This window comes from Phocoena sinus, chromosome 2 (genome assembly GCF_008692025.1).
Source record: "Phocoena sinus isolate mPhoSin1 chromosome 2, mPhoSin1.pri, whole genome shotgun sequence".
NCBI lineage: Eukaryota > Metazoa > Chordata > Mammalia > Artiodactyla > Phocoenidae > Phocoena > Phocoena sinus.
This window is the reverse complement of record NC_045764.1, coordinates 92,220,678-92,237,168: the sequence shown is the minus strand read 5'-3', so window position 1 is coordinate 92,237,168 and position 16,491 is coordinate 92,220,678. Positions and strand designations below refer to the sequence as shown.

The 16,491-nt window shown below is 52.2% G+C and overlaps 1 protein-coding gene across 1 annotated transcript in view; it reads right to left on the bottom strand.

The window, feature by feature from the left end:
- The window catches only part of PLA2G4E (phospholipase A2 group IVE), a 57,318-nt gene that overhangs the window by 11,274 nt on the left and 29,553 nt on the right, over positions 1–16,491 (bottom strand). The window contains exons 4-15 of the mRNA XM_032621717.1: positions 14,875–15,006; positions 13,804–13,844; positions 11,846–11,888; positions 11,278–11,338; positions 10,504–10,664; positions 10,327–10,413; positions 9,904–9,941; positions 7,896–8,031; positions 6,431–6,567; positions 3,865–4,087; positions 1,310–1,424; positions 618–755 (exon numbers count right to left, since the gene is read on the bottom strand). Coding sequence (XP_032477608.1) covers positions 618–755; positions 1,310–1,424; positions 3,865–4,087; positions 6,431–6,567; positions 7,896–8,031; positions 9,904–9,941; positions 10,327–10,413; positions 10,504–10,664; positions 11,278–11,338; positions 11,846–11,888; positions 13,804–13,844; positions 14,875–15,006 — 1,312 coding nt within the window. The remainder of the gene's footprint in view (positions 1–617; positions 756–1,309; positions 1,425–3,864; positions 4,088–6,430; positions 6,568–7,895; positions 8,032–9,903; positions 9,942–10,326; positions 10,414–10,503; positions 10,665–11,277; positions 11,339–11,845; positions 11,889–13,803; positions 13,845–14,874; positions 15,007–16,491) is intronic.

The window sequence follows — 16,491 nt, the reverse complement described above, 5'->3', positions numbered from 1 at the left end:
TTGGGCTCTGAAGGGGAGAACTCTACGAGTGGACATCACAGTCAGGCCCCTGCACTCAGTGGGCCTGGCTTCTGGAGGACCAGGGAACATAGTGTTGGGAGCTGGGCCAGGCTTCCCCAGACACTCTGTCTTCACCCTGAGGTCCCCTCTGGCCCCTTGGATCCCAGGGGCTGGTTCAAGCCCCGGAAACAGGCATGTTGCTTCCTGGAACCAGGGGGAAGGGGGTAGAAGTTCCAGAAGCTTCCATCTCAGCCTGCAACTCCCAGTCTGGTTCTGAACGGACACCAGGGAGACGACTGGAGACCAGGACATTGGGAGAGTCCCCTTTGTTCCCCAGTGACCCAGGAGCCCCTGTCAGGTCCTTCTGGGCCCACAGGCTCACAGGGAGATCAGGGCAGTCTGGGAGGCTGGGAGGCTCCGGAGCGTCTCCTGGAATGAGGGTATGCTGACAAATGCCAGGAGGGTCATATGCCCAAGGGATAACCCAAACCAGCACCAGCACCTGGCACATGATCCTGGGGGAACAGACCGTGTCTCCTCGTCATTCCTCTAATCAAACGCGGAGCCTGTTCCGCACGGGGCGGGGTTCCCAGGGGCCGCCCCCAGCCAGGAGTCACCTAGCATGTAGCACATCCGCGACTCTGGGATCCTCCTCATCAGCCGCCCCATGAAGAACTCGGAGCCGAAGAGCTCGGTGGGAATGAAGGCTCCATACTTCTGCAGGCCCACCTCGTAGGGGGAGAACTCGAACCACTCTGCACACGAAGCAGCAGGGCAGGGTGTCAGTCTCAGGCCGGGGCGGCCCCGCCCACCCTTCTCCCAGCTCGCGCCGTCTCCCCGGCCGCGAGGAGCCTGGGATGGGGAGGCCGCAGTTCCCCCGCAGGGCACAGGGGGGCGCCCGTGACCGGCTTCTGCTGGCCCGGCAAGACTCAGTGTTGCAAGCTGCACAGGCTCGTTTGCGCCTCATAAACCCGGACCAAAACCGGACCCCGAAGCAGGGCAGGTCTCTAGAGTCCCTCCATCCTGGCAGCTTAAGAAATGTCTAGGACTCTCTCCCTTCACGACCTTTATTTCCTCTATCCCATCAAATCTCTGCTCAGGGGAGCCATAGGACCCCTGCTGCCCACCAGCTACACGCGTCTGGGCAGAAGCGGGTAGCCAAGTGGATTTCTTCGGCTGTCAGCACATTCTTGGTGTGGAGGCTGGCAAAGGTATGGTGGCGGGATGTGTGCGCTGGGGTACTGAGTGCCTTTGCCCGCTGAGAAGGGACCCACCCCGCCCCGGGGAAATTGCTAGCCACCAGTGTTACCTCTGAAATCCTGGTTGCTTACATCATCCTTGACATTGATGGTGAGGTAGATGGGCAGGGGGTTCTGGCCCTGACACAAAGCAGCCCTCTGATCTGACAGTTTGCATTCATATCTCTGTGTGGAAAAATAATGGTTAAGGAGAAGGAGCAGACAAGCAGCCAGGAAGTGGTGCAGAATAAGAGGACAGTCTGGACCTCTGGCAGCCCACCAGGCTCCTGAGCCCACCAGGCTGCTCTGGAGGTCTCACCTGACACCAGTCAAAGCTGCTCTTAAAATGTACCCAGAAAATGTTCACGCATCCTTGGGCTGTTCATCACCCCAGACACATGGACAGGGTGGGACTGGATCTGCAGTTTAGAGCTGTCCTTCAGAGTCCTGGGGTTCTCCTCGAGTCTCAGGGACCAGAGAATGAAAAGGCAGGGGTGGAGGAGGCCACCACTGCCCCCTCTTCATCATCTTCCACCCTACTCAAACCAGAGCAGCTCCATTTTTTAAAAATCCGCTTTGCATGTTGGGCTCTCTCACAAATTCATTTGGGAGGCAAAAAAAGATTCTTCTTTTTAAACAAAAGATTTGGAAACTTGGCACCGGATGGCAGTCAAATTCCCTCTAAGCCCCCAGAGCACTAAGTGGTGTAATCAAAGTGGGAGTCCTGCAGATCAGCCTGGACCACAGGCCACCTCCCAAAGTGAATCAGCCAGTGTAGACAAGGCCAGTGGAGGCTTTAGAGGACCAGGCTCTGACCCCAGGCCAAGCAGCTGCCTGGTGGGTGACATCCATGGTTGCGCGAGTGTGTAAAGGCACAGAACCTGTGTGGGATGGTAAACATGTGTGGGTCAAACAACTCTTAGGCCTCCCTTGCAAGGCCAACAGGATGCCTGTCAGAAGTGGGCCCAGAGATATGGGCACCACAGCAATGACCGTCAGGGAAGGAGAGGAAGTTGCAGACTCGGGGAAGAGTCCAATCCACACTCATTGTCAAGGGGGCCTGAGGCAAAGGAGCTCCTGCCTTGGCCAGAGTGGAAGAGCAGAGGCCTCCTTCCATCAATCCTAGACTTGCTTTCCCAGGAACCTAGGCTCCTTCCTACACCAAACCCTGGGCAATGCTCAGACTCTAATGTTAAAAGCCTTGGAGCTTTCCTCCTCACCACTTGGAGCACTAACTACTCTAAGAAATATTAACTGTTGACGAAACGGTTGATGAAATTCCCATTTAAGGAACAGCACAGAGCAGAGCCAGAATTCAAATCCTGTCCTGCCTGAATCCAAAAGCCAACACCCTCAGCCTCCGCCTGCCCTGCTCCATCATGTGGAAAGAGTAGACAGTGGGTTATCAGAAAGGGCAGGGATCCATCAAAGGCTGTGAGTGCCCGCGTTTGAATCCCCACTGTCTAGCACAGTTCCTGGCATGCAGGAGGTACTTAATTTTGTTGAAAGAATGAATGAGGGAATGAATGAATGTTGAAGATGAGGTTTGGTCCATCCTTGGTTGCTCAAATTGTCTGTGTTTTCTGGAAGAGGGGATCTACTAGAAAAGAATTTGCTGTCCCTCTTCCTTCTGGTAAGTTCTGATTTGAATTCAGAACTCTTCAGACACCTTTGGGAGTGGGGCAGACAGCCATAGGCCTGGATAGAAATTAGATGGGAAGCCCTACTCTGGGGTCAAGCAACAGCCAAATTTGGTTCCACCCTGGGGCCTGGGCAGTCAGAAGGGTCCAGGTGTTAGCTGAGTTCACCCTGATGTCCGGGATGGCAGCATCCCATGGGGATCCCACTGCCCTACCACGGCCCACATGGCTCTCACAGCAGCTGGGTCCGAACACAGGCTGCTTCTCTTCTTGGGCACACACTGCTCAGACCATTGGATATCAGAGCTGGAAGGAACCTCACTGGGCTCATCCTCCGTGTGGTGGCCATGAGAAGGGGCCCAGCAGACCTCCAACTACAGGAGTGCAATTGGCTGATGGCCCAGCTACCATGCTCTGAAATCCAGGGCTGAGTTTGTTCTAAGGCCACACTTCCCACTGGGCTGGTCCCAGCCCATGACTGAGCGTGGCAGGGATCCTGAGGCAGGCCCACTGTGGTGGAGGGGAGGGGGCGGTGCCAGACTCCTCTGATGGCCAACTTGGCTGGGGAACTCTGCAAGGGTCACTGTGCTGACCTTTCAGACCGCACAGTGGGCTAGGATGCTTCCACCTGGCCTTTCCTTCCCTCTCTCCTCCACTTGGGGTCAGGCTTACATCACACTCTGATGGCTCCCTCCCCGTTTTCTCTCACAGGTTCTCAGAGGGCCCGCTGCCTCTCGGAAAGGTTGCACCTAAGTCACCCCTGATGTGAGGGTTTCAGTCATACTCCAAAGGGACTCGGGAAGACAATCCCACCATCTGCCTGCATCATGCGTTCTGATGCCTCATGCTTCTTAAGGCCCAAGGGTGCATCTGCAGGTCTAACCAACTCCCTCCTGCTGTGATGTACCTCCCGGTGCCCCAGTGAAGGCGGAGGGCTGGGCATCAGCCCCGGGCGGGTTGGGGCCCAGGGGAAGCTGAGCACCTACCTCGTCCCCCAGACAGGCCTCGACCAGCAGACCCCAGAAGTCTGTGAAGGTGACTTTGTAGCCTTCCTGCCTGCGCTGCTGCAGCTCCTCCCGGAATTTGAGGAGCTGATCTGGGAACAGAGCGGGCATCTTGTCCTTGACTACGTGCCTCCGCACCTCGAGGATGGCAAGCTCCAGGTTTTTGGAGGACCAGTCAGGGTCACTGTACAAGGTAGCCATGGTCCTGGAGAGAGACAGGTGTGGCTGAGAGAGCTGAGCCAGCCCTGGTCAGATCGACCCTGGACCCTGGCAGGAAAGGAGGTGGGTAGGTCATGGGAAACCCTCACCTGCCAGGAGAGGGGCCTGGAGGAAATGGGGTGAGGCCCGGTCGGGGAGGGGAGAACATTCTTACTCAAAGTCACGATTGCTGCCATTTCTTGACTGCCTGCCGTGTGCCACGTGGAGCACAGTGCTTAACAGTGAAGATTCTGGACCCAGATCTTCCTGGGTTCAAAACCAGACTCTGCCACTCACCAGCCATGGGATCTGGGCAAGGTACCTAACTGCTCCTCACCTCAGTTTTCCCATCTGTGGACTGGGGAGAAGGATGATAACTGCACCTACCTCACAGCGTTATTGTGAAGATGACATGAGTCAATGTAAAAGGATTAGGGCAGTACCGGGCACGAAGTAAGTGCTGGGGCCAGCATTTGACTCCAGGCTTTGCTGATTCCAAATCCTGGACTCTTCCCACTCTGCCACATTAATTCCCATAATTGTGATGCCAGCTAAGACTTACTTCCCCTTCTTCTTCTTAACTTCTATGTGGGCAGCGGAGAGGAGTAAAACAAAGATAGGTATCCCCCTAGCCCTGGGTCTTTGCCTCTGTCTGCCTCTGCTTGGCCTGGACCCGGCTTTTCTCAGTCTAGGTCAGGACAGCACCCAGGAATCCCCCTCCCCACAGTGGACCCGGTCTATAGCTGCACAGCTGTCTGAGCAGCGGCCTCGCCCTTCAGGAGGTTTCTTCAACAAAAAGTACCCTGCTCTCCATAAGGTTCACGCTGTTACTTTCATACCTTTAAAAAGCTTTATAAAAACATTACAAATGATTGATTTTGGTTTCACAAAATTCCTTCCCAGTGCTTTCCAGGCCAGGAGACACCCTACTCCCACCCCAGCTGGGTCTGAGTTCCTCCCAGTTTCCTGCCTGGCCCAGAGGTAGGCCAGGAGGATGCAGGTGCCCCTCTACCCTGGTGCAAGCAAGTTTATCTCCTTAACCTACTACCCATGGGCAGCGGTTTATCGGTGAGATTAAGAATGTGGGTCCCCTCCCCCCCCCAAAAAAGAATGTGGGCCCTGGACTCAGACAGCCTGGGTTGAAATCCCAGCTCTACCGCTCATTAGCTGAGTGACCTTGGGCAAATTCCTTTCTTTCTCCAGCTGTAAAATGAGCACAATGACAATATCTTCCTCATAGTCTTCTTGTGAAGAAGAAATGAGATAGTCCATTGGAAGCAGTCACCCCAGTGCTCGGTGCAGAGGCAATGCCCGTAATCGTCAGCTATCCTTCTGTCCTACCTGGGCTGAAGCCTCGGGGCCTCTGGTGCACCAGGAACCCTTGGTTTTCCTCACATCCACCCCCTCAAATGAAAGTTATCCAGAGCCCCTCCAGGATGAGGGACACAGCTTGGGACGTTGAGGGCTCTGAGGCCCACTAGTTACACACAGAATAAGATGCAGCCCTGGCTGAGAGGATGTGGGTAGTCACAAGGCCTGGGTCACCCTAGACCAGGGCTGCATTATGACTTTGGTGGGCCCCTTCCACCATAAAAATATTAAAAATTATCTTCTATGACTGTTGTATAAAGACAAATATAGTGATATATTACTATATATTAAAACACTTTCTTCAAACTAGGTTTCTTTTAAAGAACTTAAAAGAAATTACAACATCTTTGTGGGCCGCCACCGGCATCGTGAATCCCAGGTGCCGTGGCTCCTGTGGAGAAGCCAGCCTCGTGCTGGCCTCACCTGTCAGGGGAGCTAAGGGCTCACTCTCCCTGCTCACCAGCAAGAGTGAGGATGGGAGCCCGAGGATGCCTGCAGGGCAGAGGGAGCACGCAGGGCTGGGGGTGGGCTGGAACGTGGCAGCCAGAGCAGCGGGCCAGCTCCACCCACCCCAGAAGACCTGGCACAGTCTGAGAGAGGGCAGCTGCTGGGGAGATGCACCAGTGGCACCAGTGGTTCACTCATAACTGGCTGCCATGCTCCTGGGACCCTGCCATAGTAATGGAGTCATGACCAACACGTGTCCCTGGTGTACCCAGTACTGGGAGAGCATCTCACAACAACCCCATGAGGTCAGGGCTATTACTATCCCCACTTTACAGATACAGAAAATGAGACTCAGAGAAGTTCACCTGCATTCCCAAGGTCACACATTTGTGAGGGGTAGAGCTGCCCAGGTGTCACGAGTCACTCTAACTTGGGGCGGATAAGCTTTACCAGAGACCCCACCCCCGCCTGCCGGCCAGGCTGTTGGCTGCTCGCTCTGGGCTTCACCAGACAGTGGCCCCCCGCTCCTTACCAGGTGGCCCCTGACAGGCCAGTGACGTAGCTGGCACAGTTGAGGATGTTCAGCTTCTGCAGCCCCAGCAGGTGGCCATACATGGCAGTCATGGATCTTGTCCCACCCCCAGTGGCCATGATGGATATCAGTGGGACCTGGGGGCACATGGAAGCACACTGCTGGGGCAATGCTGGATAGGGGAAGACTTGGAGAGACAGGAGCTTAGAAATAACAGTGGAAGAGGAAGAGCTGGCTACAGAGAGCAGAGAGTGGGGACTGAGTGACATGAAAACTGCCTTTCACAGAGTGTCAAGCCTCCTGGTAGGTCTAGAACTGGACCTTAGTTCCAAACCCAGTGGTCGGTGTCGGGCTTGGTAAATTAGAAGGCCATGGCTGGAAGAGTTCTTGGCACTATTAATCTAGCTCTCAGTTAACAGATGATGAACTGGGGCCAGAGGGCTGGGTGGCTCGCTCAAGAGCCCAGCTAGCGTGTGATTCCCTAATGGCTGCAAATCAGCACCTGCTGTAGAGGGATTTGATGTCAGGCTCAGGCCTGGCACATGGTATGTGGTCCCTATAGACTATATGTGTAAAAGCAGGGGTAAATGGATTTTTGGTGTGGGAAGGAACACAGTTGTCACCTCTGGGTTTACTTAGGTTTAAGATGTCCTCAGTGTGTTTCCCTATAGATGGGAGAGCGAGGCGTGGAGTCTTTGCCAAGACTCACTCAGTTTTCATCTGAGTGGGGACTGTAAGATGTACTGTCGGCCGAAGCCCCATCACAGCCCTCCTCAGGGACGAGGTCTCTGTCTACACCTGTGGTTGGCCTCTGAAGTGCGGGCTCTCCGAGGGCTGACCTGCTGCTCAGGGGAGTGTGAGCCTCAGCCCCTACCAGGAAGGTGACAGAGGGCTCTGGCAAAGGTACCATCATCTACCCTGTGCACAGAAGCTGGCCCTGCGTGAGGAAGCTGCCTCTCTCCAGCCCCCCACTGCTGTTCGTTCTCTCTCTGTGTGTGTGTGTGTGTGTGTGTGTGTGTGTGTGTGTGTGTGCGCGCGCGCACGTGCGCATACATTTATGGGAAGGGAGAATTGAAGAATGAAAGGCCCAGGGCCTTTTGGGTGGAGGTGTGTAGAATGTGGGTGGTGGTGGAGCTTCCAGTGTTTTCCTGGCTGGGGAAAGGATGCCACATTGTCCCGTGTAGGTAAGACATCATTCATCATCTCAGGATCTGTTAGCGCATGGGGAGCAGCAGCTGGGGCTCCTTCCTTTCTCTCTACTCTGCCCTTCCTGCCCCTTGCGAACACACAACTGAATCACATCCAGCACAGCCCTCACCTGGGCACCTGGAACCTCAGCAGTAAGGGCCACCAGGAAAGGCAGTGCTGAGGCTGCCCTGGGGCAAGGGAGGGACTGCAGGGGGCAGCTGGCAGGCACAGTGTTCGAAGGACAAGCCTGGCTCTGAGCGGACCTCTGCTCACCCACCTCGTCTGCCTGCAGGTCCTCCTCCAGCTGCAACACCTGCTTCAGCGCCTCAGCCACCACCACCCTCCGCTTCTGCAGGAACTCCAGCTCTGCCTGGCACAGGCTGAAGCCTAGCCGCACGTCCAGTGCCTCGGAGCTGTGGGGACAGAGGAGCTTGGCTTAGCAGGTCTGTAGACTCCACCTCCGTGGAGAAGACATGGCTTTAGGGTCAGTTGGACCTAGGCTTGAAGCCTGGTTCTGCCAGGAATCACCTTTGTGACCTTGGGCCCCTGCTTTCTCATCTGTAAAATGGGGCTAATCGTGCTTAACTCCTGGCACTGTCTTCAACACTTAATGAGATAACAAATGTAAAGCCCCAAAGCCTTAGCTGGTGGACTGTAAGCAGGTACTCAACACAATTAGGGACTCGCTGAACCCTCTGCCTCTTCAACGAGATCTGGAAAGTCTTGAAAGCCTTCCCCCAGGCACCTTCTAGAGCCCAAGGCCAGACATGGGTGGCAAGAGGCCCTGAGATCCTTTTGGCCAGTCCCTCTGAATAAAGCTCTACAGTAGGGCTCTTCTGAGCTGGATAAACAAGGTCCTGTTCTCATGGAGCTCATATTCCTTGGTGAGCTTTTCCTGCTCCCAGAGTAAAAATCATCCTGTGTGACAAAAACCCTTCACATCCCTGATCTCACCCTGTCACCCCCACAGGTCTGCAAGGTGGGTGGGGCAGGAAGAGCATGCCCAACACTTGCCCTCTTTTTATCACATCCCTGATGTGAGCAAGTCCAGGCTTCTGGCCTGGCATCCAAGCCCCCACCTGATCTGTCCAACCTCACCTCCTGCTACTTCCTGGAAGCGTCCATCGGCTCTCAGAGCCCAGGAGTAGTCTGGGTTCTGAGCCTCCTCCCTCTGCCCATCAACATCCCTTGCATCCTCCAAGGCCCTCCTCCCCAGTGACTCCAGGAGAATGGACCTTGACAATTTCCAGCCTGAGTCTTAGTGACCCTGGTAACTATAAAGGTCACATCTCCTTGAAGGTAGAGCCTGGGAGCTCTCTCATTATGTTTCCTTCATGTCTGGTATAGGCCTGCAGACACAGCTGTGAGGAAATCTTCCCTTGGCCTCAACAAGGAATGAATAATAAAACAGCAATAATAATAACATTTGTTGATATTTTCTGAGTTTCCCACTTCGCAGATCACTGATTTCTTCACATGTGTTATCTCACTGGATCCTCAAAGCAACCCAATGATAGACAGTACTCCTGGTATTGCTCTAATTTACAGGTGAGAAAAACTGAGATTTAGAGAGGCTTAATAACTTGACCAAGGACAAACAGCTATCAAATTGTAAATGGAAACTACAGTCACTTGATTTTCAACAAGGGTGCCAGGACAATTCAAAGGGGGGAAAGAACAGTCTTTTCACCAAATGATGCTGTGACAACTGGATATGCACATGCAAAAGAATGAAGTTGGACCCCTATTTCACACTGTATATACAAATTAACTCAAAATTGATCATGGACCCAAATTGAGAGCTAAAACTATAAAACTCTTAAAAGAAAACATGGGAGTAAATCTTCATGACCTTGGATTAGGCAATGGTTTTTTAAATATGTCACCAGAAGCACAAGTGACAAAAGAAAAAAATATACATACACTGAAGTTCACCAAAATTGAAAACTTCTGTGCTTCAAAGAACACCATTAAGAATGTGAAAGACAATCTCCAGAACAGGAAAAATATTTAGAAATCATATATCTGACAAGGGGCTTGTATCTAGAATACACAAAGAAATTTTACAAGTTAACAATTAAAGGCAAGTCACCCACTTTAAAATGGGTAAAGGATTTGAATAGATATTTCTCCGAAGAAGATATACAAATGGCCCATAAGCCTGTGAAAAGATGCTCAACATCCCTGGCCGTCAGGGAAATGCAAATCAACACCACAACAAGATACCACTTTAAGTCCCTAAAGATAAATAAGTCAGAGGGACAGACCGAATGAGGGCACTTTACCAGGGTGTAGACTTCATGTGTAATTCACAATTCTTGTTCTGGGAATTGAAAGATGAAAAGTTTGTCAGGGATGACAGCTCAGAGCCAAGTGGTCCCAACCAAATAAGTGGAGACTCACCACACCGTGCCCGCCCCCACCCCGGGACGCTTGACTTAGCGCATGCAGCGCCCCGCCCGCGCATGCGCACACAGGTTCTCTTCCGGACGTCTCTCGCCCCCAACCTGGCTCAGCTTCCGCACCCTGTCTTTGGCTCCACAATGCAGCTCAGCGGTCTTCTTTCCCTTAAGACTCCTGTACCCCTGCCTGAGAGACCCGCCACGAGCCATGCTCCCCGCCGGGCTCCCCAGGCTCTCCCCGTCTCCCTTCCACAGGCACTCCAGGCTACGCTGCTCAGGGACCCCTTCCCAGACCCAGGCCCTCACCACAGGCAGGGTCACCGCCTGGCCGTCAGGGAGGCAATCCAGGGACTGGCACACAGGGTCGTTCTTGTACGCGTTGCAGCGGCAAAGCTGGAAGGATGGGCGGTTTCGTGAGGGGAGGGGCTCCTCCCAACTCGAGTCTGAACCAGCCCCTAACCCCCTACTGCCGCAGCCTCCTACCACAGAGCTCCACTGGCTCTTGGGCACCTCCACGTGGATCTGGGGCTGGAAGTACTTGGGGTAGTGGAAGCAGGCAGGGTTTGGGCCGCAGGGCTCCAGGCAGCGTGAGATGTGCTGGGTGTCCTCGAAGGACTCTGTCACTGTCACCAGGAGGTCCTTCACTGGAAGAGAGGACAAGAGGGCTGAGACCCCTGGGAAGCCTCCCACTTCCCACCCCAACTCGGCCCAATAAAAGGCCTAGGGGAGGCACCCAGGACAGGGGTTTAGAATTACCGAGGGCATTGGTTAAAATGCCCCAGAGAGTCTCATTCTGAAGGGTCAGGCAGGGCCCAGGAATCTGCGTTTTTACAAGGCTTTTGTGTGTGTGTGTGTGTGAGGTCTGAGAGGCTGAGTTTTCTGGACTAGTCCTCCTAGGTTCTGCTCCTCCACAAGGTGCCCCGAAGTTACCTTCCCACTGCACTGAAAGCAGGCCCTCTCCTTGCTGCCAGTTTGGGGGCAGAACCTCTTGCTTCCCCCTCCCTCCCCCATGCCAGTTGGGCTGTGCCGCTCTCCTCTCTGCAGACAGGGCTGGAAGCCTTGCATGGGGGGGATGGGGTGGAGTGGTGAGAAGGAGAGTCGCGTATTTGCGGATCTCTTAGGTCCCTGCCAGCTATAAAATGCGTTCCCCATGGAGCCCAGGGCAGCCATGGAGCAGCCAACTCTGGTGTTGACAGGGTTGGGAAGTGGCACTGTCCTCCCCACCCCCCAGCAGGCAGAGGTAGTCAAAGGGCTCACTTTTCCTATTCTTCTGACTCCTGGATTCTGCATGAACCTCCAGGCAGGACATTTGTCGAGACTGAAACAAAGGAAGGGGAGGTCATTTTGAGCACAAGCTTCCGGGGATGCTCTACCAGGCCACAAACTCCCAAAGACTGATTTTCAGGGGAGAGATTGATTTCCTTGAATCCTGAGGCTTTAGATGCATCTAATTGAAATGGCTGTACCAACAGCCTAATTATGAAAATCTTTTTAATTCTGAACTTGTGCTTATAGAGAGATTGGAGTTGGGGGAAAATGGGACGAGACTGATTCTGAGAGTGGGTGCTTTATTAGGGAGATTGCTGAGGTCATCGTTTTGGGAGATGGGATGCTGGTCCAGGTGTTTCCTCCCCAGGAGCAGGAGCCCAGCTGCTGCCCCCACCACTGCCCGCAACCCCTTTGTCTGGCTTCAGTTAGTCTGACTCCTAGCAGGCTCTGGGACAAGGGCCCAAGTTGGGCCTGGTTTTCCCTCCCACAGTTCTGTTCCCAAGAGCAGCAGCCACAGGTGGCCTCTGGAGCCACAGGAGCCTGGAAGGACAATTACCACCAGCACGCCATTCGTGATGAGACTCTCAGGTGGAGAGGGGCTGAAAAACAAAATGAGAACTCCTGGTCAGTCATATCGTTCTTTCTAAAAATTTATTTTATTGAAGTATAGTTGATTTACAACATTGTGTTAATTTCTACTGTGCAGCAAAGTGACTCAGTTATATACATTCTTTTTCATATTCTTTTCCAATATGGTTTATCACAGGATATTGAATATAGTTCCCTGTGCTTTACAGTAGGACCTTGTTGTTTATCCATCCTATATACAATAGTTTGCACCTGCTAATTCCAAATTCCCAATCCAACCCTCCTCTACCCCCTCTTCCCCTTGGCAACCACAAGTCTATTCTCTAAGTCATATCATTCTTGACTGATTTCTCACAAGGCTGACAAACAGCCTACGCAGGGTCAATAAGGAGATAGCAGAGCCTTCTTAATCCTTGTGAAAAATATTGGCTTAAGAAACCTTAGATCTGCAGATTGTCAAGGAGAAAACTGGCATACATTTTAAATAGAATGTCCAGGAAAAAAAAAGATTTATAAGTTAGAGGGAGTAGAAGAGTTTCTTTTCTTTTTCTTCCTTAAAGGATAGCTGTTCTTTATGTCCAACCAGATGCAAATGCATGGAGTTACGAGGATAAACAGGTTGCAAGAAAAGGCCAGAGCCCACCATCTCGAGCAAATGTAAACAGTTCTGGTAGCAATATGGACTCATCCTATTTAATTTGTGCATTTAACAAATAGTTTTGACCCAGCTAGAGAGGGGCCTGGTGAGTGTGAAATGTCCTTGTGTTACAAAGCTGAGAAAGCCTCCAAGGTTACAATTCACCTAGGGGAGTCCACAGCCTCCCTTGTCAAAATTAAGCCCAAGATGACTGTGTTTCCATATCAACTCTGATTACCAATGCTGACGTATTCCATTTTGTAAGCCACTTTCTAATTCACCCAAGGAATGTTTTTCCCCCTAAAAGTCCTGTCAAACCAAGAACTGAAGGAGAGAGCCCAGATTTTCTTTAATATGAAACAAATAAAGTTGATTTTAATTTGTCAAATTTAATTTAAATTTTAATTTAAGTTGATTTTAATGAGGCACCTCAAATAGTTCCAAGACCCCCTATGCAGAGGATTCTCCGGGTGGAATTTGACAAGCCTTCTTGTTCTTGTTCCTGCCTCTCATTGTCCCCCTGTCCCTGGGCTGTTAATAAGTCCAGGGGACTGAGTTCTGCCAGGGTTAAGAAGCTGGTTGCCCAATCACAAGGCACACTGCTGCCCCAGGGCAGGCTTGTCCCCTCCCGGCACGAACCCTACTCCCCTCCCTCACCGCCCTTCCCTCTCCTTTCTCTCTCTGTGTCCTCTTCTTCCCACACTCCAGCTCTGTGACCCAATTCCACTTGAGTCCACGGCACAGTCATACCTCCAGGACCCTGGACCTTTTTCTTAATTGGACATGATGAGAAATAACCCCACATCTCTGTCCTGAGCCTCCCCTTGACTTGGTTCCAGAGTTGACTGCGGAGGGGCATGGCCTCTGCTTCAGGCCAGGTTTGGGGGAGTTTGTTCTAACAGTCCTGGGTCCAGGAGGAGACGCCTTGGTCCTGACCTCTTTCTTAGCGTGGCCTCAAGAAGGCCCCATCCCCACGGTGGCAGGAAGTCTTCCCAGAGGCCACTCTCAGAAATGCTGGGGAGCTGAGGCAGGTGATTTGGCCAGAGTACTAGATCTTTAAAGCAATACTGACATCAGTAGACCTGGATGAGAAGGGGTGGGGCCCGGGCACCTATGGGATTTAGAAGTTCCCAAGTGATTCTGATGCACAGTGAGGAGCGTCAAGGGTGGGAGTAGAAGTGGGGGTGGGGAACTGCAGAAAGGAGGACCCAGCTGTACAATGCCTGTGCCCAGAAGCTGCTTTGGGGTCAGGACCTTGGTGGAATCCTGGGGGGTTGGGTCCTACTCACCTCTCCTCCAGCAGGAACTCCACCTCCAGCTCCTCCATGCCCTGCAGGGGGAGGAAGAGACTGCAGTTGTGAGCTGTGTCTACGCCTCTCTGCAGACCAAGATCCTGTGCCATCCCAGGAGACCCTGTGGACCTGCCCCTGTCCTTCGCACATGGCTGTCCTGCTGTCTTGGCGTGGGGGCAGCTGCTCCTGGCTCTTTTTGTCCCCTCTGCCTCCCTCTGTCCCCAAGTCTTTGATATCAGGAACATCACTGACCACCCAGGGGAGGGTCAGGGTGTGGAGTTGACCCCTAGACCCAGCAGGTAAATCTCTCTGCCCCAGAACATTTTCCTTTCATCCTCTCCCTCCAGCTTCCATTGCTCCCCTTCTTCTCCAAGGGGCTCAGGGCCTGGGACAAGGGAGATATTGCCCCCAGCAAGCTCAACTCTGAAGGCTAGGAGCCCCTTCTTTCAGCTACTGCTTTGCATCTCTTGCTGTGTAACTTCAGGAAGTCATGACCTCCCTCACTGGACCTTAATTTCCCCACAGAGTATAAGCCAGGTGAGGGCAGGATGCTTGTCCCTGAGGTGTCGCCAGTGCACGGAACAGTGCCTGGCCCATAGGGCATTCAAATACTTGTTGAATGAATTGATAACATCCTGGGCCTTTTCAGCTCTGACTTCCTCTGATTTGCATATTTGTACTCCTTATCTGTCTTCTGTCCCCTGGGACCATCCCAGAAGCGGGACTCTAAGGAAAGAAAGGGAATCAACACTTATTCTGTCTCCATTTTGTACTGTGAACAGTGCTAGATGCCTTAATTATGTATTCTCATTTAAGCCTCACAGTGACCCTGTGTGGTAGGTCTTACTATCACTATTGTATAGACGAGGTAACAGAACTCAGAGGAATTAAGCAATTTCTGCAGGGTCACAGAGCTATTGATAGTAAGCCAAAGCGCTGGGATTTGAACAGCAGTGCTATCTTCTCCTGACCTGGCTACAGAGAGAGGATCCCATAGAACAACATCATAGGAATAACCAGCTGCCCCTCGTGAAGCAGGAGGCTGAGGGCTGGGGCACCTGCACTCACCTCTGTGTTGAGTGGGAACTTCACGTGGGTTTTCTCTCGGAAGCAGAGCTTGGTGAGGTCATAGAGAACTGTCAATAAATGGTCATCTGGTGTCACCGTGTCGTCATCACAGACGCTCAGCTCTAGCACGTTCTAGGGGAGAATGGAGGGTGCAAGTCTGGTTACCAAGGTTGCATCAACCCATTCCCAGGATGAGCGGCCTGACCTCAGTCCTAGTGAGGAGGTGGGTCTGAGGGATGGGAGCCAGCCACCGCTCAGGTGTTAGGGGACATCTGTAGGGACATGAATTAAGAGAGGAAAGTGTCTATTCCCTTCTTTGCAACTCTCTGAAGCCTTCCTGCCCTTCTTCTCTGATTCTCCTACTGGGAAATTTTGCTCTTTTGCAAGCTTGGCAGGGGCTTGTGAAGTGTGAGGGATTTCATTTCACCTGGGGGAGAGATGGAAGGGCACAGCAGACAAGACCCCTGTCAAGACATAGAATGTATCCAGCATTGGGACCCAGGAGCTGAAGACAGTTTCTTTGGCACTAGAAAACCGAGCTAAAGGAAGCTAACATCTTCACACTCCAGGGGAGTGATGTGGCAAAGATTATAGAGGGTTTGATTGGGTTGGGATGACATATTGGAACTCTGTCCTTTGGCTCATCAGCCCCTAAAGAGGTCTCATGGATGGTCCCAAAGCTATATGTCAAGGATGGAGCAGCTACCCTGTCGTCTGGCTGAACTCTAAGGTCAATGATTTTAGGTGACATGGATTGGCCTCTGAGGCCACTTTTTCCAAGGATCCTGAGAGATGTAGGTTGGGGCTGGGTTTGCCTCTTTGGTTCCTATCTAGTGGGCATGAGGTGGTTCTGGGGGTTCCCAGCTGAATGAGATCTGTTGACTTTGTAATGACTAGAAACCAGGTGTGTCCCTGAACCAACCCAGCAGCCCCACAGATCTTCAGACAAAAGAAACACGAATTCTGTTTTCAAGATCGTAGGCTGAGCCCAAACTGAAATCCCCCTTTCTCACCAAAAACCATATATATGATAGAAAAGATATTTTTAAAACAATAAATATAAAGCCCTTCTTGAAAACAAAAGGATATGTCATTAACTCGGAATGGAAAAGCATCCCTAAAATATGAAAGCAGTAAGCTTGATGGAGCTGTCAAGCCTCAAATGCCTCAAGACTGGGTTTGATGCCTCCATGATGAGGCCAAGCTTGTCTTAAGGGCACCCTGCTGAAGCTGTCACAACTCAGGATGTTCAAGAGAGGATTCTCCCTCAGGAGATGTGAGCTCAACTTAGAGTCACCATATATCTGAAGAAGACAAATACCATGAAACAGCAACTCAACAAATGAAGAACACACACCCAAGGAATTAGAAATAATAAAGCCATCTAAAAAGGATTTAAGATAGAGAAAGCCCTCTGGCCGGAATTAGACTGGTCTTGGGCCTAGTGAGTAGAATGGCTCTTCTCTACATTCTCCTGCTTGGAGTATGTTCTGGAAGATACTGGAAATACACTCTATTTTGGGGCAGGAGACATCCAGTTCCAGTGACAATTAGGTAGGACAAGAGAGACAGGAAAGAGGGTAGAAGGATAAGTATGCCTAGAGGGACAAGCGTGAG